This window comes from Polistes dominula, unplaced genomic scaffold, assembly GCF_049000335.1.
Source record: "Polistes dominula isolate Pdom_NZ unplaced genomic scaffold, Pdom_raw_medaka contig_21, whole genome shotgun sequence".
In the NCBI taxonomy this organism is placed as follows: Eukaryota; Metazoa; Arthropoda; class Insecta; order Hymenoptera; family Vespidae; genus Polistes; species Polistes dominula.
Genome location: NW_028301061.1, coordinates 1,689,408 through 1,715,524, shown reverse-complemented (window position 1 = coordinate 1,715,524; position 26,117 = coordinate 1,689,408). Strand labels below are relative to the sequence as shown.

Genomic DNA, 26,117 nt, shown 5'->3' with positions numbered 1-26,117 from the left:
TATTTAGAATAATGTTATGCTAATATATACAAATTTATGCTAGGCTCTCATCCCTTTTTTAAAGGGAATAAACGAGAAAGTAGTGATCCTGGATTTTGTATCTTCTTTTTTTTTGTTTCCCCTTACTTCTACCACTACTACTACTACTACTACTACTACTACTACTACTACTATTTTTGATACTTTTTCTTCATTCGTCGAATACTTTTAGAATTTTTATCTGATCCTACAAATGTTCAACTTATTTCGAGATTTACGATTATTTCAACTCTTGATTGTGTTTTAAAACTTCATTATCTCATTTTTTCTTTTTCTTTTTCTTTTTCTTTTTCTTCTTATCTTTTTTTTTTTCGTTTAAATCAAATCATTCTCAATAAAACCCGTTAATAAATTAATTAAAATTATGATCATTTGAAAAAGATCAATCATTTCTTAGTAATGTAGATTTTCTCTCTCAATTCGTATTTATAAAATTCAAATTAAACATAAAATACAATTAATTTTGTTTACAACGATAGGGTACTTTTCTTCGATTCGAGTAGTATAATTTCGTATTAATTTTAAATACAATTATTTTGCAACGAAATTTATTTATCAAAGTTTGATGAATGAAACAAATTATTTTATTTTTCATTTTGAACTCTTTTTAACAAAAAAAAACAAAAAAAAAAACAATAAAACAAAAAAGAAATTTTATTTAAAACTTTAATTAAAGGTATCTGTTAATTTACGTTATAGAATTATTTCGTATTTACTGTAAAAATAAAAACACTCTACACTCAGTTGAATGTAAAACAATCTTTCATCTTAAATTAGTAAATGCATTTGTATATGTGTCTCTCTGTGTTTCTCTCTGTGTGTGTGTCCCTCTGTGTTTCTCTGTGTGTTTTTGTATGTGTGTGCCTCTTTGTGTTTCTCTTTATGTGTGTGTCTCTCCGTGTGTTTCTGTATGTGTGTGTCTTTTTGTGTTTCTGTATGTGTGCGTGTGTCTCTTTGTGTTTCTGTTTCTGTGTGTGTGTGTGTGTGTATCTCTGGGTTTCTTGGTATTTGTATGGAACGTCAGGAATAAATTTTGCAGAACTATTTCAACTGGTTTCCATCGTAACCCGAAATCGATAGGACTAATTTAGAATGTGTTTCCCAGTTATCAGCAATCAGACGGACGGACGACGGGTATATTTAATTTCACGATTATTTCATTATTATTATTACCGGTCTTTCACCTATGACCCTTCACGAGACGACCAACGAACGAACGAACGAACGAACCAACGAAGGAACGAACGAAGCTTTAAAATAAGTTCATCAATCTTTATATACTAACTGATCCCCCATTTCCTTTTTTTTCTTTTTTTTTCTTTTTAAATCGATCACAAAAACCTCACTACTTTTCGAAAAAAACCTTACTACTTTTAGTTAAGTTACTCCGAAAGTGAGGTTTTTTCCGAAAAGTAGTGAGGTTTTTTCCGAAAAGTAGTAAGGTTTTTTAGAGAGACCCTACGGACTTATCAGAAAGACCCTACGGACTTATCGGAAAGACCCTACAGACTTTTCGGAAAAACCTTACTACTTTTCGGAAAGATCTTACGGACTTATCGGAAAAAACCTCACTACTTTTCGGAAAAAACCTCACTTTCCGACAAGTATTCCGAATTCCACAAACAACTTTTCTGAAAAGTAAGGATGATTTTTCCGAAAAGTAGTGAGGTTTTTTCCGAAAAGTAGTGAGGTTTTTTCCGATAAGTCCGTAGGGTCTTTCCGATAAGTCCGTAGGGTCATTCCGAAAAGTCCGTAGGGTCTTTCCGATAAGTCCGTAGGGTCTTTCCGATAAGTCCGTATTTTTTGTATGTCTGTTTTAACGAGACATGATTAAGTGTACTGCTTTTTGCGAAAATTTAAAGTTAATTTATTCCAAAAAAAAAACTTTAAAAATGAAAATTATATATTCTATATGTTTGATGTATTTTTTTATGTTTAATTATCGATTTTTTGCTTGTACTATCAATTACAGATCACCCTCTATAATATATAAAAGCAATGACGTTTAATTTATTACCTGTTGATAGACGAGTCATTCCAGAATTTAACTCTTGATTTTTTTTCGATAGTAGACCACCATAACTTGACAATAATTGTAAATATGAAGTAGGCGTCACATAATTATGACGATTTAATTCCTAAATTTAAAACTAAATCATTTACTTCAATTTTATTTTCAATCAATAATATTATACAGCCTGTTGTTTATGTGGCAAGGGCTTGTAAATCACAGTTTATATAAACTATATACAAGGATGGATTATATTTGATTAGAAACATTTAATAGGTTATGGTAATTTAATCGTATAATTATTCGAATTCATAATTGATGTATTTTAATTTAAGAAAATAATCAATCCAATATCATGTTAGATAGAATCATCATGTTGTAAATCATGTTATTTTTAACGAAATTATTTATTTGAAATTTTAATAAAATTAAAATAGTCAATATCCGAATGCTTTAATTATAAAATGTCATTTACCAAAATATCATTTATCCTTACGACTATGATTTATTATTTTAAAAATTATTTATTAAAACAAATTCTACGAATGAAATTTATTTTTTAATATTATTATTATTATATATATATATATATTGGAGAAATTTATTATTTTTAATTTATTTTACATTTGATTTCATTTAAAAATTATATTTATTATTTTATTATACCTAAATGTTTTCTTTAAATATTTTGAAAATATTTCTTAATTATTAATATAAAATAATAAAAAAAAATATATATATATATATATTATATATAAAATGAAAATAACAAAACAAAATAATAATAACAAAAAAATAAATGTTAAATTAAAATAAGATTATTATAAAAAAATTTTTTTAAATAATAACTATAATATTTGTATTTATTTTTAATATATTTCTTAAATATATTAAAATATTCATTACCGTTAAAAAAGAAAAAAGAAAATAAAATAAAATAAAATAAAATAAAATAACTCAAAGAAATGTAAATGTTTCCAATTCATACGGTTCCACCTTGTATAATACGATATTATTTTAAATTTTATGTTTTTTTTTTTCTTTTTTTGTTGTTGTTGTAAACTTACCATTAAAAAACGATCACTGGCTTTAATCACGCTAGAGTGCATAAATTGACAAGTCCTCACAATTGACTTTAAAACTGACTCATTAATGGATTCATCTTTAATATCCGCAAGGAAGTGCATTGCAACGGTCTAAAATAGAAAAATAAAAATGAAAAAAAAAAAAAAAAAAAAAAGAATTTCATCAAATAAAATGTATCAACTTTGAGTAACATGAAAAATATCAAAAAGTGACATTTTCCTTGGCTTAAAAATATATATATATATATTTTTTTTTTTTCCTATAAATTTTTCACCAGTACAAACAAACATGTATTTGTTGTCACACACAAATACTTTGTTATTTTTAGTTTTTTTTCTTTCTTTTCTTTTTTTTCTTTCAAATTTTCGTCAAAAGAATTTTATTACTTTTTTTCTTTTTTTTTTTTTCTTCATAAGACCACTTTAGTGTATAAAGAGAGAGAGAGAGAGAGAGAGAGAGAGAGAGAGAGAGAGAGAGAGAGAGAGAGAGAGAGAAAGTTTTGTAATAAAAAAATAAAAATAAAAATAAAAATAAAAATAAAAAGAAAAAGAAAACTTTGATAAACGTTGTTCCAATTATATAAAACAAAATCCTTCATTCATCAACATTTTACAATAGTAATTATAAATATTTTATTACTTTTTTTTTATTAATAATTATAAATATTTATTTATTATAATGAACTGCAAATTATTAATATTTCTTTTGTAGTAAGTTAAAATTCATTTTAAGTAGAAAAAAAAAGAACATTTTCAAATCTTTTCAACTTATCTTTTACATTTCTTTTCTTTCTTTATATATATATATATACATATACTATTGAAAAGAACTTGGGTATAAATCATTTCAAATTGTACGCCTTCGATCACGTACACGGAATTTATTATTTTATTATTCCTTTCCCACCCCTCCCCCTCCCATTATAATGTTACAGACTAAAAAAAAAAAAAAAAAGAAAATTAAAAAGAACAATTACTCGATATTCATTCTAATGAATTTTTGTAAACCTTTCCTGATAGTTCCTGTCACACTCATATTATTATTATTATTATTATTATTATTATTATTATTATTATTATTATTAATTGTAACATTTGTGTATATCTATATTTGTATTGTATATAGTACGATAAGAGTACAATCAACTAAAATCTTATCATAATTTATTTTTGATAATCCTACGAATATTCATTTTTAAATAAACATTTCAAATGTGTGCGCGCGCGTAATTTGCCCTCCCCCCTCTCCTCCCCTCTCCTCCCCTCCCCACCCCAAATGTCTGTGAAATAAAATAATGTTTTTTCTTCTTCTTCTTTTTTTTTTTTTTGGAAGGAAAAATCTTTTTAGAAAATGTTAATTATAATAAATAATTTGTCATACAAATTGTTGTTTAACTACATTGAAAAAAAAGAAAATTATTCAATATTATTTTCTTCACCACTTGTATTATACATATGCAATAATTTTCTTTCTTATCTTTTTGTGCTTTTTTTTTGTTTTGTTCTTGTTTTCATCTTTTTTTGATGGAAGAAAATTTTTCAGAAAATAATTAATCATAATAAATAATTTGTTGTATAAAATTATTTAACTAAACAACAACCCCTTAAGCAGCAGCACACGCTCGAATTAATTCGAGCGCATTATTAATTCGGTCGATTTTCGCACGCACGAGTTAACCACGAACGCCGTATTTATTATTTTATATTACTATAATTTTTTGTACACTTAAATATATGTAATAGAAAATGGAAAAGAAGAATGTGAAAGTAAAGAAAAAGAATCGTTTTTTTTTATAAAATAGTAATTCGAAAAAAAAACAACATTGCAATATGTTGTATATGTGTAACATTGCAATATTCGGCTCTTCTCTGTAATGTAAAACAGAAATTCAAAATTAACATAAAAAAATATTGATCATTTGCAGTATTATTTTTCTCATTTTTTTTTTTTTTTTTTTTTTTTTTTTGTCAAAACAATGTTTTAAACTATGTCTTTATGCAAAAGAAAGAAAAAAAGGATTTGACCATTTTGTTTCTATTCCAAATCATTTACCGCTTAAGGGGTTCATTTGAATTGTAAGTTTAAACAATTATTAATATTATTATTTTTTAACTACTATACTGTACGATATATACTGTATATAATTGTCATGAATTTATGATTTGTGTTGTAACAAACGTGAAATGAAATAATTCAAACCTGTAAAGCTGAATCCGGCCAGGGACAGAACCAATCGATGGTACAGCAATTCACTAAAGCAGGAAATTGTCTAATGCGTGACCGGAATAATTCACCAATGGGACTGAAAATTAATTGTCAAAAGAGGTATATACCTTAGAATTAATTAACCAAAAAAAAAAAATACAAAAACAAAAAATTACAAAAGAAAAATACAAACAAAACAAAGCATTTAACTAAAGCTATTCAACCACTAAACACCATAATCAAATTTTTTTTTTTTTTAAATTTTAACAATTTTTTTTTCCCCCTTTTCACTATTCTTATAATTATTATTATCTAATAATAATGATACATATATAAGTTAATTAACATTTAATTATTTTTATTTAATTTAATTATCAATCAAATTGTACTTTACGATTGATCAAACGTTACTTTTGTTTTATTATATTTTTATTATATTTTTATTTATTCTTTCCTTCACTATTATTATAATTATTATTTCATAATATTTTATCTAAATATATATATAATTAACTATTAATTATTATTTTTTATTTATTTTAATTATATGTCTACGATTTTTCAATTCTACGATTGATCAAACGTTACTTTTGTTTTATTATATTTTTATTATATTTTTATTTATTCTTTCCTTTACTATTATTATAATTATTATTTCATAATATTTTATCTATCTATATATATATATATAATTAACTATTAATTATTATTTTTTATTTATTTTAATTATATGTCTACGATTTTTCAATTCTACGATTGATCAAACGTTACTTTTGTTTTATTATATTTTTTATTTATATTTTTATTTATATTTTTATTTATATTTTTATTTATATTATTTTCATATATTTATTAAGATTTATTTATTTAAATTTTTATTCATATTTTTATTTATATTTTAAGTAAGCTTTATAATCCTTAAATATATATATATATTTTTTTTCTACTATGTGGATATATTATAACATTAATAATTAAAATTAATAATATTTTCCTATAATAAATATTTAATGAGAAAAGAAAAAAAGTTTACAACGCTATGACGTAGCAGTAAAAAAATCCAAAACACAAAATATACCAATACAAACTAAAAATTATTCCATGAATACATTCATATGGTTAGATATATTAAAGAGTAAAGCGAACTAATTCAAGGGTTAGTATAAACATATATATACATATGTATATATTTACACATATGTATATATATATATATATACTCAAGAAAGTCAATATACTTTCTAATCAAACGATCTCTATTCAATTTTTCTATCATCACTCATTCATAGCTGTAGGTCACATTATATCGTATTCATCTTTATCTATTTATAATCATACAACTTTTATATATTACATTTATTATTTATTTATTATTTATTATTTATTATTAAATTTACCAGAGAGAAACTTTTTTTTTTTTTTAAAGATAAACTATATCGCCCGAATTATTGAAATGCAAAAGGGTGACTGTAATTTTGACATTATGAAACAATATTAAATAAATAATTCACAAATTCGTACGAATATTGTAAATAATTTGTTCTATTCCTTATTTTTCATCTCTATATAAATTTAATTCTATATAATATAAAACATCCTGTATATTGTACATTTTATTACCTCAAAAAGTTTTCGTGAAACTTTTCATAAAAATCTATTCTATTCTACATCAATAATAATAATTAAGAGGAACTTTTTGTTTTTTTTTTTTTTTTTTGAACAAACCAATAAAACATTCCAACTATTCAAAGAAATTTTACTATACTGTAAAACACAATATACAATATTATTATTCTATTGACTATAATATTACCATTTTTTTTTTTTTAGTATTTAACATAATATTTCTAAACTTTCATTTCAACTGTATAATAACATAAGTTTTCTTTTCAATACCGCAATTCAAATGTCAACTGTAAAATGTTTATATATATATATATATCAATTTCATGAAGTTGTGAAGCAATGAAAATGTTTAATGCTATTAGAAAAATTCGAAATAGTTGGAATATTAAATTATTGAATACTCCAAAATTTTACTGTAAATATACTTTCTTTAGATACATATATCTGTATATATGTATAATGATCGTTATGATTAAAAAAAAAAAAAAACCTGTATTGACTTTCTTCTGATAAAAATGATATTATACATAAATTACATATTATGGTTAGAACATACCTCATTGTAATAATATTATGTAAATTGTTTTTCACTATTTTGATATATGTTGAAAAAAGGTTACTCCTATTGATTTGTAATCCAGCTTCTTGAACCGGACCACGCATGACTTGAAATATTCTTTCCATTTCCTCCGAACTGTATATATTTGGTACGTCGCCATTATTTAATATATTATTTAAATCTTCCAACATAAAATCACCTTTTATCTGAAAGAAAATAAACAATCAAACAAACAAACAAGTTTAAAAAAAAAACAACAAAAATTAATACGAGTAAATCAAAAAATACGATGGACATTTCTTATACGAATGAAAGAGAACACTGAAAATAAAAATCACAAAAGAAAAAAGAAAAAAGAAAAAACAAAACCCCGATTTAAATCGACAAATGCAATTTTACCTGAGTATCCGAAAATAAAAATACCATCGGTTGATTTTCTAATCCTGCTTTTAGCATCACATTTTTTATATCCTCACGCCAATCATTATTCGAATAAACTTTGCTTAATTTTATTTGAAAATAATTATATTCTCGTATGTGCGATGAAAGCTTTGTCAAACTCTGCCGACCTGGAAATAATTATTTTAAAAAAAAGTATTATTACACGATAAATAAATTAATTATATAATTAATATAATATATTAATTATTTAATATATTACGTATACAATTATTTAATAAATAAAAATGATTAATAACAACAAGTTACATGTTCACAATATATGTTTTAAGTTTGAATTTGACAGAACAATATTTAACAGAATAACATTTACAGTTCCTATCTTATCTTCTTTTATCACATTTCTCATAATGAAATATTAAGAATTTTATTCTAATAATAAATAATTAATTAATTAATTAATTAATTAATTAATTAATTTTAAGTTAAATATACCAGATCCACCCATGCCCAATAAAAGTCCATTTCCTCTTGGTTGTCTTAATATACGAATAATTCTACAAATATGATCTAAAGCATCTTGAAACAACACTAATTTCATTGGTTCAGTTGTAGAATTGTTATACTCCTTCAAATGACCAATCACTATTTGTTTCATCTGTAATCAAAACATATTTATACACACAAAATTTATTACAAACATATTATTTTATATTTTGTACAAACAATTACCTTACGAATATTGGTAATACGTTCGTATTGTCCAGTAGTATTAGAAATATCACCGTAAAACAATACTTTATTTTTAACGAGTTCTATTACATCGTAATCAAAATGTTCCTTTAAAGTGTCCTGTAAAAGTTTGCTGAACCAATTTCGATCATCGTCGTTGATCAAACGATCACTAAACACACGAGTATTTTCATGATACCATAAAAGAAATAATTTTTCATAAGACTGTAAAAATAAAACAAGAAAATTAAATTTAAAAATCAAAACAATTCAAACATTCATTCTAATCAAAACAATTCAAACATTAATTCTAATCAAAACATTCAAACATTCATTCAAATCAAACCATTCAAACATTAATTAACATTTATTAATTAATAATAATAAAAAATAATACTTGCATTAATTGTCGTAGGATCAGCCATGAGAATTCCTTGAAATACTTTACTAAGATCTCTCAAATTATATGTGTAATGAGATTTGTCAGGTGTTGGTAATAATCCTTTACAAATTGTCGCAAAAACATTTAATGTAACATCAACCATAGATTTTAATAAATGTAAATAATTTGGTGTTTTAGCAAGCCATGATTCTAAAATTATTCCAAAGATGTTCGCCTAATGTAAAAAAAGAACAAAAATTATTGAAAAATATTCAACCAGAATATATTTTACATTCAAATATACCATGCATGTATGTATATAATATATATATATATATATATATATATATATATATATATATATATTTTCTATTATCCATTGGTATAGAGAAAATGGTAAAATATGAATGAAAATAAAAGAACAATTTAGTATGAATCGAACTTCGTCGAACGAATCTTTCCCTTCAACCTTAAACCAACCTTGAATACATTAAATTGTCTCGCTTAGTAAAACCCCACAACCACCTCCTTCATTCCCCTCAATTCTCCTCATCTACACTTTATGACTCTCATAACGCTAAATCCTTTGCAATCCAAGCCATTTTCACCTTGGCAATATTAATAATTAAAGCAAAGTGTCCAAGTTATTTGACGTGTTATTACTTTACATCAATGTTAATTAAACTATAAAGATTTCTTACTAATATTCTCATATCAAACATACCCATTGTCAAATTGTATATATGCTTCATACAAGATGCTTGTATATATTGCTGATTGTTCAAAAAAGATATTATTTATCAAAATGTATTTATACAATTGTGTGACACATTATTAAATTTTATTGCAATGCTGATTAAACTATAAAGAGATTTGTTAGTAATTAACAATGTATTAAACATACACATTGTATATGCTTGATACAAGATGCTTGCATACATTGCTGATAGTTTCCAAACAAAGAAACTATTTATAAAAATATATTTATAATAGTATGACACATAATTAAATACTATTGCAATAATAATTAACCAATGAATACTTATTACTAAGTCTTATATCAAACATATACATTGTATATGCTTGATACAAGATGCTTGTATACATTGCTGATAGTTTCAAAAAAAAAAAAACAATTGTCTACCAAAATATATTTATAATTATGTGACATGTTATTAAATATCATTTCAATGTTAATTAACCTATAAAGATTTGTTACTAACTCTCATATTAATCATACACATTGTATGTGCTTGATACAAGATGCTTGTACATACTGCTGATAAGTTTCCAAACAAAGAAACTATTTATCAAAATATATTTCTAATTGTGTGACAAATTATTAAATACTATTGCAATAATAATTATCCAATGAATACTTATTACTAAGTCTTATATAAAACATATACATTGTATATGCTTGATACAAGATGCTTGCATACATTGCTGATAGTTTCAAAACAAAATTATTTATAAAAATATATTTATAATAGTATGACACATAATTAAATACTATTGCAATAATAATTAACCAATGAATACTTATTACTAAGTCTTATATCAAACATATACATTGTATGTGCTTGATACAAGATGCTTGTATACGTTGCTGATAGTTCCAAAAAAAAAAAAAAAAAAACAATTAGCTACCAAAAAATATATTTATAACAGTCTAACATTTTATTAAATATTATTGCAATTTTAAATATCATTTGTTATTTTAACTACAAATAATTAATTAGTACAATCTTTATTCTATTCAAATGTATTGTAATTAAATAAAAGGAAACCCCAAAAAAAAACAGCCTGTGCATGATTGATGATTGATGATAAATAAATATGAAAAAAAAGCAAGAAATATAATTAGTTTAATTAACATTAAATATAAAATTGATAGTAGGAAATATTAGAACTTTAAGAAACGTTAAATAAACATTGGGTTTACTACGATGTGACCTCACTGAAACGTGTACGGGAATAACTTTATTATAGTCAGAGAAGGGGTGGCAAAATGATCATAACATCTACCTACTATTGACCAACCAAGTGATTAAGATAAATGATGACCATAGTGAACTCAATTTATGGGGTATAATTACAATGAATACGAAAGGAAGGATATACCACGTTTAAAAACTAGTGAAGAAACAACATTCTCTTCTATCCTTAGTCGAATCTTACACCATGATCTGTAATTATGTAGTATATGGGTGTGGATTATAATTTGGTGGAATAAAACTCTATGGGAAATGGAAAAATACCTCCTATTGATATTTTATAAACTTTTTCTTACCTATCATTTTGTATAATACACGTGTCAAAACAAAGAATACAAAATTAATTTCATAAATAATTTCAATTAATTAACATTAATACTAAATTTACTATATGACAAAATGATCAAATTAAAATTTGGACGATGATATATATACTTTCTAAATAATTTGATTATACAATTATTATAATTTGAATAAATAAATAAATTAATTAATTCATAAAAAATAAAAATAAAAATGTTAATTTAATTTGTTCCTAACCTCTAATCTACCTGATTGTCTTGAAATTTGGACACAACGTTGCATTTAACATACAGCTAGCTTTTTATTGCATTAATTTATTTAGAAAATAATTAATTATTTAAAAAAAAGAAAAAAAAAGAAAAGAAGAAAAAGAGATACAAGGTGGTAAGTTCAGTGCCATCTGTTGGTCATAGATTTCGTTGAATGGCGCTAAAAATTTGAACATAACCTAACTTTTATCACACGGATCTACAGTAAACACATGTGTAATATATTTATAAATTAAAATAATTCGTCTCTTTTTATGATAAATATGTCAAACATATGTTAATAATATTATAATATTGTACCTTTGCACTGTCTTCCATTTCTGGAAATGCAATGAAATGGAAATGTCGTAAAAGTCTCGATGTTATTGGGTTTCTTCCACCACCAGGTGGTCCCATGGCAGCAATAAAATTTACGTCTTCAATCAGTCTAAAGCTACCGATTTCCTTTCTGTCGTACCATCCTAAAAAAAAAAAAAAAAAAAAAAAAAACGAAAAAGAAAATATAAGAGGAACTTCTGTTTTCATTTATCTTTCACGTATGTGTACTCACATAACATTGAAAATCTTACGAAATGGAGAACATTGTATTTTTTATTTCTTATCTTTTCAACCATACTTATTTAATCAAATCGATAACTTACAATACGTGAAAGAGTAACGTAACATAAATTATTTTTCTTTTTTAGAAAAATATTACATAGAAAGTTTGTACAAAAGGATTGTAAAGTAATAGGAATTATTTATGAAGTTGAATGAATTATGCAATTTATATATATATTTTTTTTTTTTTTTTAAATATTCAAGTTGATTTTATCGAAATTGTTCTTTTTCAAATTTCAATTGAGGTTAGTTTTTTTTTTTTTTTTACGTTATTAATAAATAAAATATTAGTATTATTAATTATTTGTTACATCGTACTATAATAAATAAAATATATAGTTATTATAATAAAATATATTAAATAATTATATAATTTAATTATTAAATTATTAAATATATAAATTATATAATTAATTAATTTTTAATTAATTAATTATATATTTGTTATTATATGTAATAACAAAAAAGAATTAGTAAAAAAAAGGATTTTAAATGAGAAAAAAAATTTGTAATAATTTAATAATAATAATTATTATTTTTTTCAATATATTATTAAACAATATATATATACCACTAAAATCCATAAATTGTCGTATTAATTCGATGGGTGGTTGAGCACCATAAACTTCTTGTGCTGGCATATTAAAATCATCAATAAAAAATATTTGTTTTTTCAACAATGGCGGACCGTACACGTCCCTACGCCTTTTTTCTAATTTTCCATCGATTAAATCCTACAAAAAAAAAAAAAAATATATCAATTAATAAAATAAACACATCCCATCGAAATGTAATAATACTAAGAATATAATGTTATCAATAAATAAATAAATAAATAAATAAATAAATAAATAAAAACGAAGAAAAACAAATTACTAAAATTTGTTTACTTGTGTTTGATTAGCAGTTGTTCTAGCGGAAAATATGATAAAATCGCAAATAAATTTTTTCGGCATATTTCTAGATAATTTAGTCGAAATTGTCATAGTCTTTCCGCTACCTGTTGGTCCCACGCATAATATATTATTATTATTTATAAACAAATATTCCATCAAAGTAGCATGACGAATATTATCCACGGTTGGAACTTCAATATCTAGGGGGGGGGAAAAATAAAAAAAATTAAAATAATTAAAAATGTCTAAAAAAAAGAAAAAGTTACATTATTATCAACCCTAATTAAAAAAAAAAAAACGGATTTATTTTAATAACAAAAAAATATTATTATTATTATTATTATTAATTTGTTTAATAACCAAAAAAAAATAATTTAAATTAGTTTTTAAATAATTATTTTACATTGTTATTAGATTTTGTTATTAACTAGTTTAAAATAATAAATAAAAATAATTATGAAAATGTATTTATATAAATGTGTTCAAACTTTTAATCAATTTATCGAATATACGAATTATATTTCAATTACGAATGAAAATATTGATAAAAATACACAATAAAAAATTATAATCCGTAGTATAATTAATTACTTTTAAAATAATATCAAATGTGAAAAACAAATATATAAATTTATATTTAAAAAAAAATATATATATATATATATATAATATTGATTTATTATACCAGCATATTTTGTTTCTGGAGTTATTTTAATGATTGGAATATCATTTGACCATTTAATCCAATGCGGTGGAATTGGATCTTGTCCTTCAATGTGATCGGTAAAACCACCATCGTGTAATCTAAATAAACATAAATTAAATCATCACCATGAAAAAAAAAAAAAACAAAAAAACAAAAATTTATTCTATAAATCATAATAATAAAAAATATGTCACAATTAATTATCAAATAAATGTTTCAACAAATATGAACAACAGATAATAATAAACTTATTGATAATAAAATATTACCTGTAATCAAATACCAATCCGTCATCGGGAAAAGGTAAATCGTGTTGAAAGTTTCTTTGCATATTTTGAACCCAATTACTAAATTTACGACGACCATCGTAATCACATGTTGCACCTAAACTCCAAACAATAGCAAAAGCTGCCCATGGTGATAACAAATCAGCTGTCATAAATAATACAAAAAGATTAAAATATTAAAATTACAAATAAAATATTAATATTGACGGAGTATTTGTTTTTTTTTTATAAATTAATAAATTACTAAAAAAAAAATAATTTCTATTTGTACAAGGAGTGCGAGGAAATGATTTACAACAATCTTAGAAAAATTATTTATTTTTAATTAAATTTCATGATCAAACACTTACGTATGGTATTTTGAAAAATAAACGACGGTGGTGGTTTGTTATCTCGACCAGCCATTGGTCCAATTCGATAATTCATTAGATTTATATAAGATTGTATCATTGTTGAATCAACAGTATTAACAATTTCCTTTAATTGTTCTCGAACCATTTTTAATCCAGGAAATAATAATTCTTTCGTCAATTTGGTTATTTGTTCAACATAATCGTGCATATTCTTTAATAAAAATAAAAAACAAAGTAAATATTATAATAAAATAATAAATATTTAATTTTTTTTTATTTATATTTATAAATTATAAATTATAAATTATAAATTTAATATATAAATTAATTATAATTAATTAATATATTAATATTAAATATAAATTGAATATATCAATTAATTATAATTATATTATATATTAATATTATATATAAATTTAATATAATTAATTTTTAAATTAATTATCTATTTATTAATTTTTTTGTAAATAAACAAATAATATAAATTTTATTATTTTCAATAAAGAATAAATGAAAATTAATTTATATTAACAAAATTTATGTGTTTATATATTTATACATATAATTTAAATATACATATAATCAAAATTAGAATATTAAATATATTGTATATTAATTATAATATATAACAAATATTAAATAATTTATAAAAATAATTTAAAAAAAACAAAAAAATGTGTAAGACAAAAAAACAACAACAACAAAAATATATAAAAATTTACCGTAGGTAATGATTTGATCCAACAATTAATAAAAGGTTTTAATCCTAGACCTTCAGGTTCCATGTAAATCATACCGCACCTAGAATATTGTTTTTTTTTAAATAACACATTTTATCTATTATCTAATTACATTTATCGCATTGATAATCAATTCAATTAATCATCTTTTATTGTTTAACACACGTCAGACATAAATCATCTGTTATTATTCTTTTTTCAAAATATGCAATGATGATAGATGCATACTTGCATTTCATTGTTCTTTAATCGTTAATCAATAATCAGAGTAAATCATAAATTGTCTATTATTATTATTTTTTATTTTTATTATTTTTATTATTATTATTATTATTATTATTATTCTTGGATAAACATTATCTTAATGATATATTGGTTAATAACATACATATATGTATTTGTTTTGAATTAATATTTATGCTTCTTCAATTTATAATAATAATAATAATAATATTTATTTTATAATATATAAAAATAAAAATACTATATAATATATACAATTATTACTTTATATTATATTTTTTTTTATTTATATATTATTATTATATTTGATATATAATATTTCAAATAAATAACCGAAGGACAAAATGATATATTAGACAATTTTTAATTGTCATAAATAAATGGAATTATTTTTCCATCAGAAATACATAATCGATATACGCAATTGTTGCAACCCACTATACAGAGAGTGTCCTAAAAAAATACTTTACTAAACTTTGAAAAATTGAAAAAAAAAAAAAAAAGGAACATTTTCAAACATATTTAAACACTGTCAATTAAATCAAAACTATTCTTCATAAACAATCAAAGTGTATAATAATTAATTCAAATAATATTCTATTTTTTTTGCAATAATCTACTAATATTTCGTTATAATAGGTGTGCACAATTTTGTTTACCCCTATTTTCCTACAGATGGCTTGAAGAAACAATTTTTTCTTTCTCCATTTTGCCTTCAGCCATTTTTTATTCAAGCCATCTGTAGGAAAATATTGGAAACAAAGTAAACAATGGTGGAATCAAACTGTAATGAAAAATTGTATTTATTGCAAATCATCTTTAGGAAAATGTCATAAACAAAATTGTACACATTTAATATGTAATAATATTTCTTCGAAATGTATAGAATAAAGATAATGTTACCTCGATACAGTTGCTGGTGAAGCAACCCTTAAATCAGCAACTTCGAAAATCATTGTCTGAGTTGGTTGTAACTTCATAATTTCACCGGATGTCAAACAAAGTTTCTTATTGTCGTCTAATACAGTATTCATGTTTTCTATCCATACTGCATCCACAGGACCATCGAAAACGTACCAACGTTTATTCTCATCCATTGTTTCGGTACCCGAACGGATCAAAGTTGACAAAATTCCATCAGTCCTAAAGAAACAAATATAAATTGACTATAAAACTAAAACCTTTCTTATTCGAAGCAATCTTATCATGTTTTTTATTTTATTTTATTTATTTAACATTGAAAGAAACTGTAAACAAAATAAAAAAAATAAAAACAAAAAAAGATGTAGACATCAAGAGTAAAATAATTGAAATACGATTTATTTTTTTTTTTTTTTTTTTAACTATGTTTGTTAAAAATTATTTCCTAAAAAATATTTATAGGTTGTTCGGAAAGTAATTTCTTTTTTTTTTGCTGACACAATAAAAGCACAAAATTGATGCAAACCGACAAATAACATCACGTAAGATCGATGAGAGGTTAAATTTATCAAATTCAACTTTTTATTCCCATTGGAAAAGACTAGGTTTAACCTTGAAATGAAAATTGTCTTCATTTTTACAAAAAAAGAAAAAAAAATAAGACGAAATTACTTTCTGAACAATCAAATATTACAATTATACAGGATTGTTTTATACAAGAACCGGTTTTACAGCGTATTTTATAGGAATGATTTTACAGCGTGTGGTTTACAAAAACCACACGTAGCGATAGAAAATTTGCAAAGGGGAATGTTTAATACAACTCAATTGTAATATACACGTTGAATTAAATTTACGGAATTGCACGTACATTGCATACAGGTAACGGGTGTTAAGTTAAATAACGCACAGCGCAAAGTTTAATTTCGTTGAGATTGATTTGACTAGCTGTTAGAAATCCTTTGAGAAACAGAATAGTGATTGAAAAATGTTATTTACTAAAAAAAAAAAAAAAAAAAAATTTTATCAACGTAAAAGCCAGTTGTGTTGTTATATACAAACCAACAAAAGATAAAAAATAAAAAAAAAAAATAAACAAAAAGAAATATACTGTAATAAAAATACAGGAGTGGGGGTAGAAAAAAAAAGAAGAATTCAAATGATGAGATTTCGTCGTCAAAGTCGAAATAAAATAAAACAAAACATTAAAACACACTAAACGTAAAGAAGAAGATAAAGAGTTTACAAAAAAAAAAAAAAAAAAAACAAATTAAATAAAACTACGACTAAAATTGAAATGCAAATGCGTTTAAAAAAAAAAGTGGACGAAAGTTTAATAATAAACTCGTTTTTAATGCAACAGAAAAAGAATGACAAAGCTTTTGACGTTTATTCCGGTCAAAACCTTTTTCCCCCTTTTGGGAAAATAAAAAAGAAAAAACAAAAAAAGGGAATGGGAAAAGAAAAACGTACACACATACGTATAAAAGAATTGCGTAGGCGTGTACAAGACGATAAGTATATATATAAAAAAAGAAAAGAAAAGAAAAGAAAAAAAATACAGAAGAAAAATCCTAGAAGAGAAAAAAAAAACGGAGCAACTTGACGAACAAAAGAATTTAGATTACATTTCACGGGATGTGAGGACAAGAGTGGGGAGTTGGGTTGGCAAGGGGAGGGGATGGGAGGCAAAGGAGTGGGGATGGATACGATAACGTGATGCGAATGATTTATTTTTCTAAGGGCAATACACGTTCTTTTTTTTTCTTCTTCCTATCTTTTTTTTTTTTTTATTATTATTATCGTTATGCTTGAAATTTATATCCTTTCGTTGAAATAATAATAAAAAAAAAAAAAGAAAATAATAATAATAAGAATAAAAATAGAATAAGAAGAAAAGTTGACACATCCGAGGAACGTATAAAACAAACTACTAACATATTCACTATCCTGGAAAACAAATCGATCTAATATGTATATACGTATGTATGTATGTATGAATGTATGTTTGTATGTATATAGGGATGGATGGATGTATGAATGTTCGTATGTATGTATGTATGGTGTACCTCCTTCTTTTCCTATATAGGGTGGAACTAAATAAAATAAATGAATGGTTGGTTGAGAAAGACAGACACACACACTGTCATAGTGAAATCCGACGTTATCGCAACCTTGCGTTATCGATCGTTTATGCTAGCGTATCAAGCTCGATATATTTTCCCTTTAACAATATATTCTACTGATAACGAGACATTATTTTTTCTTTTTTCACATATATTTTTCCCACTTCTTTTTTACCCTTTTTTTTCTTTCTTTTATAACTGCTTGTCCGTATCATTACTTTAAAAGAAATATATATATATATATGTTATATATGTGTTATATATGTATATATCTTAACGAAGGAAGGAATTCATTCTTTTTTATCTTTTAAAAAAAAATATATATATATATATATGTGTCTGTCATATATATATATATATTAAAATGAAGAAATGAATTCATCTTTTTTATATTTTTTTTCAATTCTTTCTTTTTTTTTTTTTTTAAGTATAGATATCGTGTCAAAGAAATATATCAGTTTTCCCTAACCAATTGCAATTTCTATAATTGATGAGTGTGCATGTGTGTGTGTGTGTGTGCCTTTTATTCGATTAAATGCAATGATATCGATGCTCTAACCTCGATGCAATTCGTGTCATTTATGACGGAAAGGGATTAATAGATTTGACCCGATTTTAAAATCATCCTTAAGGGAACAGTTCGAAAAGTAATTTGGTATTTTAAAACAGATAAATTTGGTCAGAGTTTATACCTGACACCACCAATATACAGACAGCAGACTGACAGAGACACATATATAAATTCTAAATCTTACTTCTAAACTATCAAATCATTTTATCATTCCAACAACGTACCATTTTCTAAGACACCAATGATTTAGAACCCTTTCATTTGCTTTTGCGTTTTAAATCGGTCAAAAGTAATTATTTTCTCTGGCATCGTTTCAAACAAGTTTTAAATCAAAGTCTACAGTTTTATCAGACTATTTTTTAGGTTAGATTAACGACAGGATCAAAATTGATTTTAACAAGATGTTCTGATAGTTTTGAATTGATAAAATTTGAAAAATGTATAAACAAATTGATAAAAATTGTGTAACAAAATAATTAAACAATTGATATTATAATTACAATAATTAATTATTGCAAAAAAATGAGTATAATATATCTATATATATAAAAATGTAGATTTCGTTTGTTCCTAACCTCTAATCTACAAAAATACTATATCGATTGTTTTGAAACTTTAATACAACGTTGCATTTGCATACAGTTAGATTTTTATTACGTTAATTTATTTAGAAATATAATTAATTAATTTAAAAAAAAAATAAGAATAAGATACAAGGTAAGTTCAGTGCCATCTGTTGGTCATAGATTTCTATGAGTGCGTGAAACATTTGAACATAACCTAACTTTTATCTATACGCCAACGTCATATTTTGACTCATATGAGTCACAATAACAATTAGTAATTTTATCAAATAAATTTATCAAATTAAAATTCATTAAAAATGGCTGACATATTAAATACAAAAAAAAAACAACGTATTACATTTGCCATTTAAAAAACAAATGCAATTACTTTTCGAACAACAAAACATGATAAAATAAAATTCACGCATACACACCCATATATATTACGTTATTGTGTTATATTATTTATAACATATGAACTATAATTAATTTCTAATTTAATATTAAATGTACGTATAAGTTGATATTTAAAGATGACAAAAAAGTAGGGTTAGGAAAAATCGATATTTTAAAATCAACTAATTTGGATTCGAGATAATGCGATTATAAATATCATATTATATTTTTATTATTATTTATTTATTTTTATACTCACCACTCGTGTGTATCAAGGTCATACTCGCCATAAAGTTGACCCATCGTTACGGCTTTTGGATTAAGCACGTACGTTAATACCGTTCTAAAGGGTTTCCCATTTGGTTGTAATTGTCCTTTTAAAGCTGTACAAGCGTCCTTTAAAACTTGATAACACTGAAAAAAAAAAAAAAAAAAAACAAAAAAATTAAAACATTTATTTAAAAAGAACAATTACAAAAAATAACTTAAACACAATTAACAGGATAATAAAAAAAAAAATTATATACGATATATTATTAAAAAAAATTAAAATAAAATTAAAAATTATATATTAAATAATATAAAATGTAATAAAATTATTTTAATATATAAATTTTGAAATAAATTTTAAAATTATATATATAAAATTATAAAAAATAAAATAAAATAGTATTATATATATAAATATTATTAATTATTAAATTTACATTAATTATAATATTAAATTAATAATATAATAATTAAAAAATAATATATAAATTATTGTATTATATATACTATATTATTTATTATAATTTATAAATTAATTTATAAGATAAATTATTAATTGGTTTCTTCATCAACTCTTTTTTTCCCAATTTAAGGGGACCTTCTACTCTGCAATTTAAAAAAATTGCCGGTAATGGGCCGATAATAAATGCCGGTAATGGGCCGATAATAACTGCCGGTAATGGGCCGATAATAAATGCCGGTAATGGGCCGATAATAAATGCCGGTAATGGGCCGATAATAAATGCCGGTAATGGGCCGATAATAAATGCCGGTAATGGGCCGATAATAAATGCCGGTAATGGGCCGATAATAACTGCCGGTAATGGGCCGATAATAACTGCCGGTAATGGGCCGATAATAAATTTTATTAATGGGCCGATAATAAATGCCGGTAATGGGCCGATAATAAATGCCGGTAATGGGCCGATAATAAATGCCGGTAATGGGCCGATAATAAATGCCGGTAATGGGCCGATAATAAATGCCGGTAATGGGCCGATAATAAATGCCGGTAATGGGCCGATAATAACTGCCGGTAATGGGCCGATAATAAATGCCGGTAATGGGCCGATAATAAATGCCGGTAATGGGCCGATAATAAATGCCGGTAATGGGCCGATAATAAATGCCGGTAATGGGCCGATAATAACTGCCGGTAATGGGCCGATAATAACTGCCGGTAATGGGCCGATAATAACTGCCGGTAATGGGCCGATAATAAATTTTATTAATGGGCCGATAATAAATTTTATTAATGGGCCGATAATAAATTTTATTAATGGGCCGATAATAAATTAAAACAATACAAAAACAATAAAAAAAAAGGTCAAATTTACGTTTTTTTAATAATTTGTCCACCATTTTTTTATTTATTGATAAAATTTGTATATAAAACTGTCACTTTGTAGCTGAAGTCATACAGAATATAAAACCATTTTACTTTTATGTTTCAGGTAAGCCATTCTCAAGTTCTGATGGAGCTACCAAAGCACTAAAGTTTTAAGGTGTTTTTTTATACTACTGTTTTTGCAATAAAAAATTAATTAAAATGAAAAAATAAAAATTCATTTATATAGTTTAAGACTCAATTTAACAAACCCAACAACTTTTAGATCGATATCTTTTATAGTTTTCTTGGAAAAAATTCGCGAAAATAGCCTTTTTTTTAGGTGCTCAGAGTAGAAGGTCCCCTTAATTAAAAAAAAAAAAAGAAAGATGATTAAGATAAATTATATTGCACGTTTTCTTTCAACTTTCTATTCTAACAAAATATATTTAGAATTAAAGATTTGTGTTCGTTAGTTTCTAAAAAGATTTGAGAAAATGATCGTTTTGCCATTGGACAGAACCAGTAGTTATGTTAAAACATAAAATAATGAGAACAAGGACGGTTTACTCTAGTCTAGAATGAATTACCTGTTCTACTTTTTACTGTTCCTTTAAAACTGACTGTCTATCTGTCTATCAGTAATAGATACATGTCTCTATTTCAATGTATTTTCAAATCATTCATTATAAAGCAAACATTTATTCTCTTATACGTTTTCTTAGAAGATAGTAATATCATCGATGATTTACAAATAAAAATGTACTTTGAGTTTACAGCTTCATTTCCCATAATAAACAATTTTTCCCCCAATTCTATTGCATTTTATTGCATCTTATTGCATCTTATTGCATCTTATTGCAATAATAAACTTGACGTTTTATTTCTCACACAGTGTTTAAAAACCACGTGTGTAACTTTTGTTTATGAATTTTCTTATAAGAACAGTTTTAGTTTTTTATTTAACATTTTTAGTATTATTTTAAAATTCTTGTATTTTTTTTTTTTTTATATAATGCAATCTTAGTAATTTTATTTTATTGCAATTTATTGTGAAACGTGTAAATATAATTAATTAATTATTTTCTTTTTGTTTTGTTTGCTTTTCTTCAAAAATAATTATTTTATTTATATACATATATACATATATATATATAGTATATAATAATAAATAATATTTATTATATTAATTAATATTATATTTATATTATGATAATTATATTTATATTAGTTATTATAATATTATATTATAATAATTAATATTATTATTAATATATATTATATATATATAATATAATATAATATTTCATGCAACTTTTTTTCCTTATCCACTTTTCTGTATATGTGTGTTCTGTATATGTATATACACACATATATATATAAATGAAATATTTATAAATATATTTTAATAATTATATTATAAACATTTATTTTTATTGTAAAACACAACGATGTTAGTTTCGTTTTTACATTACGATACAGACGAAATGTATTGTATTATGTTACTGTATATATCGATAACGAAATTCAATTGTACAATGCATGATGATTTATATTTGTTTTACAGATTATGTTTACACACAATTTTTCAAGTATACATATATATATATATATATACAATTGTTTTTTATATTATTTTCTACGAAAAGAATATTTGTTAACGAGAGAGTACTTTCACTTTGTGCGCATGATTTAAAAAAAAATTTCTTTTTTTGTTTTTTTTTGTTTAAACAATTGTAAATATTTTAACGAGTATTTCTCAATATTATTTTGATTGTTTGTACAAAAATTTTCAATTTTCTTTTTTTTTTTTTTTTACTTTGTCTTTCGTTTCATCATTTGTTCGTAACCAATAAATATTTTAACCAAATACGAGCAGCAAGCACGATATTCAATTTTGATTTGTCCCATCACTCCCCTCCCCCCTCCTCCTCCTCCTTCCCCCACCCCCACCTTTATCATATATATATATATATATATGAATTTTTCTATTATAGAAAAGAATTCTATAACATATTCGTTGTGTGAGTTTACATATTGAACGTTCTATAAATGAATATTTTATTTGATATAAATTTTCTATGACAAATCTAATTCTCAATTATAATAATATTAATAAAAAAAAAAAAAAAAAAAAAAAAAGGAGCAATGGATAAACAAAACAAGCTTAATTTATAATAAAGATAAATTATATGGAATCTTATAGGATTACGTTTGATTTATTTATTACGATGAATAATGATGATTTGAGATATTTCAAATAAATTACTCATTTATAAAATATTATGTCTGAAATTGTGTAAGGAAGAAAAAGTATAATATTATTAATATTTTATATTAATATAACATTTAGAAAATATACGAAATTGTGTGTGTGTGTGTGGGGGGGAAGGGAACAATATATTTTTATAAAATATAATGTTAATTATTGAATAAAAAAATTTATACTAATAATACAATTAATTTAATATACTTTTAATAATTAAAATATAAAATATATATTAATATATATATATTTTTTTATATTATTTATAATTTATATAATTATACTTTTATTAATTATATTTTATTATATACTATTTAATTATTTATATATTTAATTAAATATATAATTAAATAATAAATAATTAATTATATAAATATATTTTTTTTATATTATTTTATATTATATATATATATAATATAAAATAATATTATAATATAATATTATTTATGTGTTATTATATAATTTTCTAATTATTAATACAAATTCAATTATTATAATATTATATTTAATATTATATTTAAATTTATTTTATAATTATAATTGTATATTTATATTGTAATTAATTAAATATAATATTATATTATATTATAATAATTATATAAATATATTATATTAATATTTTTATAAAATATAATATACTAATTAAATAAATCACAAGAAAAAAAAAATAAAAAATATTTTCTCCAAAAATGAAATGAAACACGCACGCACACACAACAATGTTTAAATTGTTAAACAATCTTTTTCAAAAAATATTTCTCAAAAAACATTACCCTAAATTTAAAATGTCATTAATTTTTTACACATGAACACTTTCAAAAAAGAAAAAAAAAACAACTAAAAAAAGGAAATTTCATTCCTATCTAAAAAAAATTTATTTATCAAATTGAATTAAAGTAACAAATTATTGACAGAACCGATCTGTTATTTTTATTTTATTTTATCTGTAAATCATGTCAACCATGGGATGTTACTTAAATGCGTAGATGAAAGTAAGTAGTTTCAACAACACAAATAAAAAAAAAAAAAAACAAAAAAAAACGAGAACGACGAATGAGGAAAAAAGGGGGAAATAGAAGAAGATCAATAAATTAAGGTACACAGAAGAGGGGAAAAAGAGAGGATTGCCCTAAATGTTAGAAAAAGGGTCGAAAAAGTACACGAAAAGGGAGAATAGGTATCATCAGTCAGATATCCTTCCTACCCAATCGTTCGAAAATTTTCTGAACGGGATTACCACGTGAACAAAAAAAAATATGTTTCCTATCGAAGCAAAAAACTTATGATGATTTTATTATGTATATATATATATGTGTGTGTGTATACATGTATATACAAACTGAAATTTATTTATGAAATATTATACATGAATTTTTAAGTGAATATCATTTTTTTTTTTTTTTTTTATGAATATAAATTGCACCTGTATCGAATTCATATTTCATTGAATTTGTTTTGTTTAGAAGTTGAATGAATTTTAAGCTTTCGTCTGACTATATATTGATTTACTCCACTGCAACTTTTATTTCGAATATTACTGCCGAATTCAAGGGTGTATTTATAGGTATATTTATGTGTTTGTGTGTGTGTGTGTGTGTGTATTTTATTATTTATATATGATCAATAATATTTCTATTTTTATTTCTATTTTATTTCTATTTTATTTTATTTTTTATTTTAGATTCAATAGTAAAAACGATCATTCATATTTCACATAATACAAATACAAATACTTGTAAAACGAGAATACTTTTTTGATGGTGGTCCTTTACCAAATGACGAAGAAGTAAAATGGAACAAAAAAAAAAAATGATCATAAAATATTGGACATGGGTGGTTAATATTGTGAAATATAACGCACATCGATTATATGGTGAAATGACACAACTTTCTATGAAAGAATTTGCTTTCTATTTTTTTTTTTCTGTTCAATTCAATTTAATCGATTAATCAAAAAAAAAAAAATGTTTGAAAAATAAAAATAAAACTAAAAAGACAAGTATTTTAATAAACATTTGTAAAATAATAACAATCAATCTGACTATTCAAATATTATCAAACAATATGAATAATTTATTATTGACATATCAACATTTCATTTTGAATTTATTATTTAAAACAAGTTATCGTTCAATTATTATTATATTATTTAAATTAAATTCTCTACCATTTCCAACTTTAACAATAATAATAATAATAATAATAATAATTAATTAATTATTATAATCTGATAATTATCCA

The 26,117-nt window shown here is 23.2% G+C and overlaps 1 protein-coding gene across 1 annotated transcript in view; it reads right to left on the bottom strand.

The window, feature by feature from the left end:
• The window catches only part of LOC107069211 (dynein axonemal heavy chain 1), a 32,616-nt gene extending 12,195 nt beyond the window's left edge, over window positions 1–20,421 (bottom strand). The window contains exons 1-17 of the mRNA XM_089176249.1: window positions 20,273–20,421; window positions 16,337–16,576; window positions 15,173–15,251; window positions 14,448–14,661; window positions 14,080–14,242; window positions 13,790–13,908; window positions 13,099–13,304; window positions 12,780–12,942; window positions 11,909–12,069; window positions 9,059–9,274; window positions 8,658–8,882; window positions 8,421–8,583; window positions 7,926–8,095; window positions 7,524–7,732; window positions 5,336–5,438; window positions 3,118–3,246; window positions 2,057–2,177 (exon numbers count right to left, since the gene is read on the bottom strand). Of these exons, the coding sequence (XP_089032375.1) occupies window positions 2,057–2,177; window positions 3,118–3,246; window positions 5,336–5,438; window positions 7,524–7,732; window positions 7,926–8,095; window positions 8,421–8,583; window positions 8,658–8,882; window positions 9,059–9,274; window positions 11,909–12,069; window positions 12,780–12,942; window positions 13,099–13,304; window positions 13,790–13,908; window positions 14,080–14,242; window positions 14,448–14,661; window positions 15,173–15,251; window positions 16,337–16,576; window positions 20,273–20,316 (2,725 nt within the window). The 5' untranslated portion in view covers window positions 20,317–20,421. The remainder of the gene's footprint in view (window positions 1–2,056; window positions 2,178–3,117; window positions 3,247–5,335; window positions 5,439–7,523; window positions 7,733–7,925; window positions 8,096–8,420; window positions 8,584–8,657; window positions 8,883–9,058; window positions 9,275–11,908; window positions 12,070–12,779; window positions 12,943–13,098; window positions 13,305–13,789; window positions 13,909–14,079; window positions 14,243–14,447; window positions 14,662–15,172; window positions 15,252–16,336; window positions 16,577–20,272) is intronic.
• Between the last annotated feature and the right edge of the window lie 5,696 nt (window positions 20,422–26,117).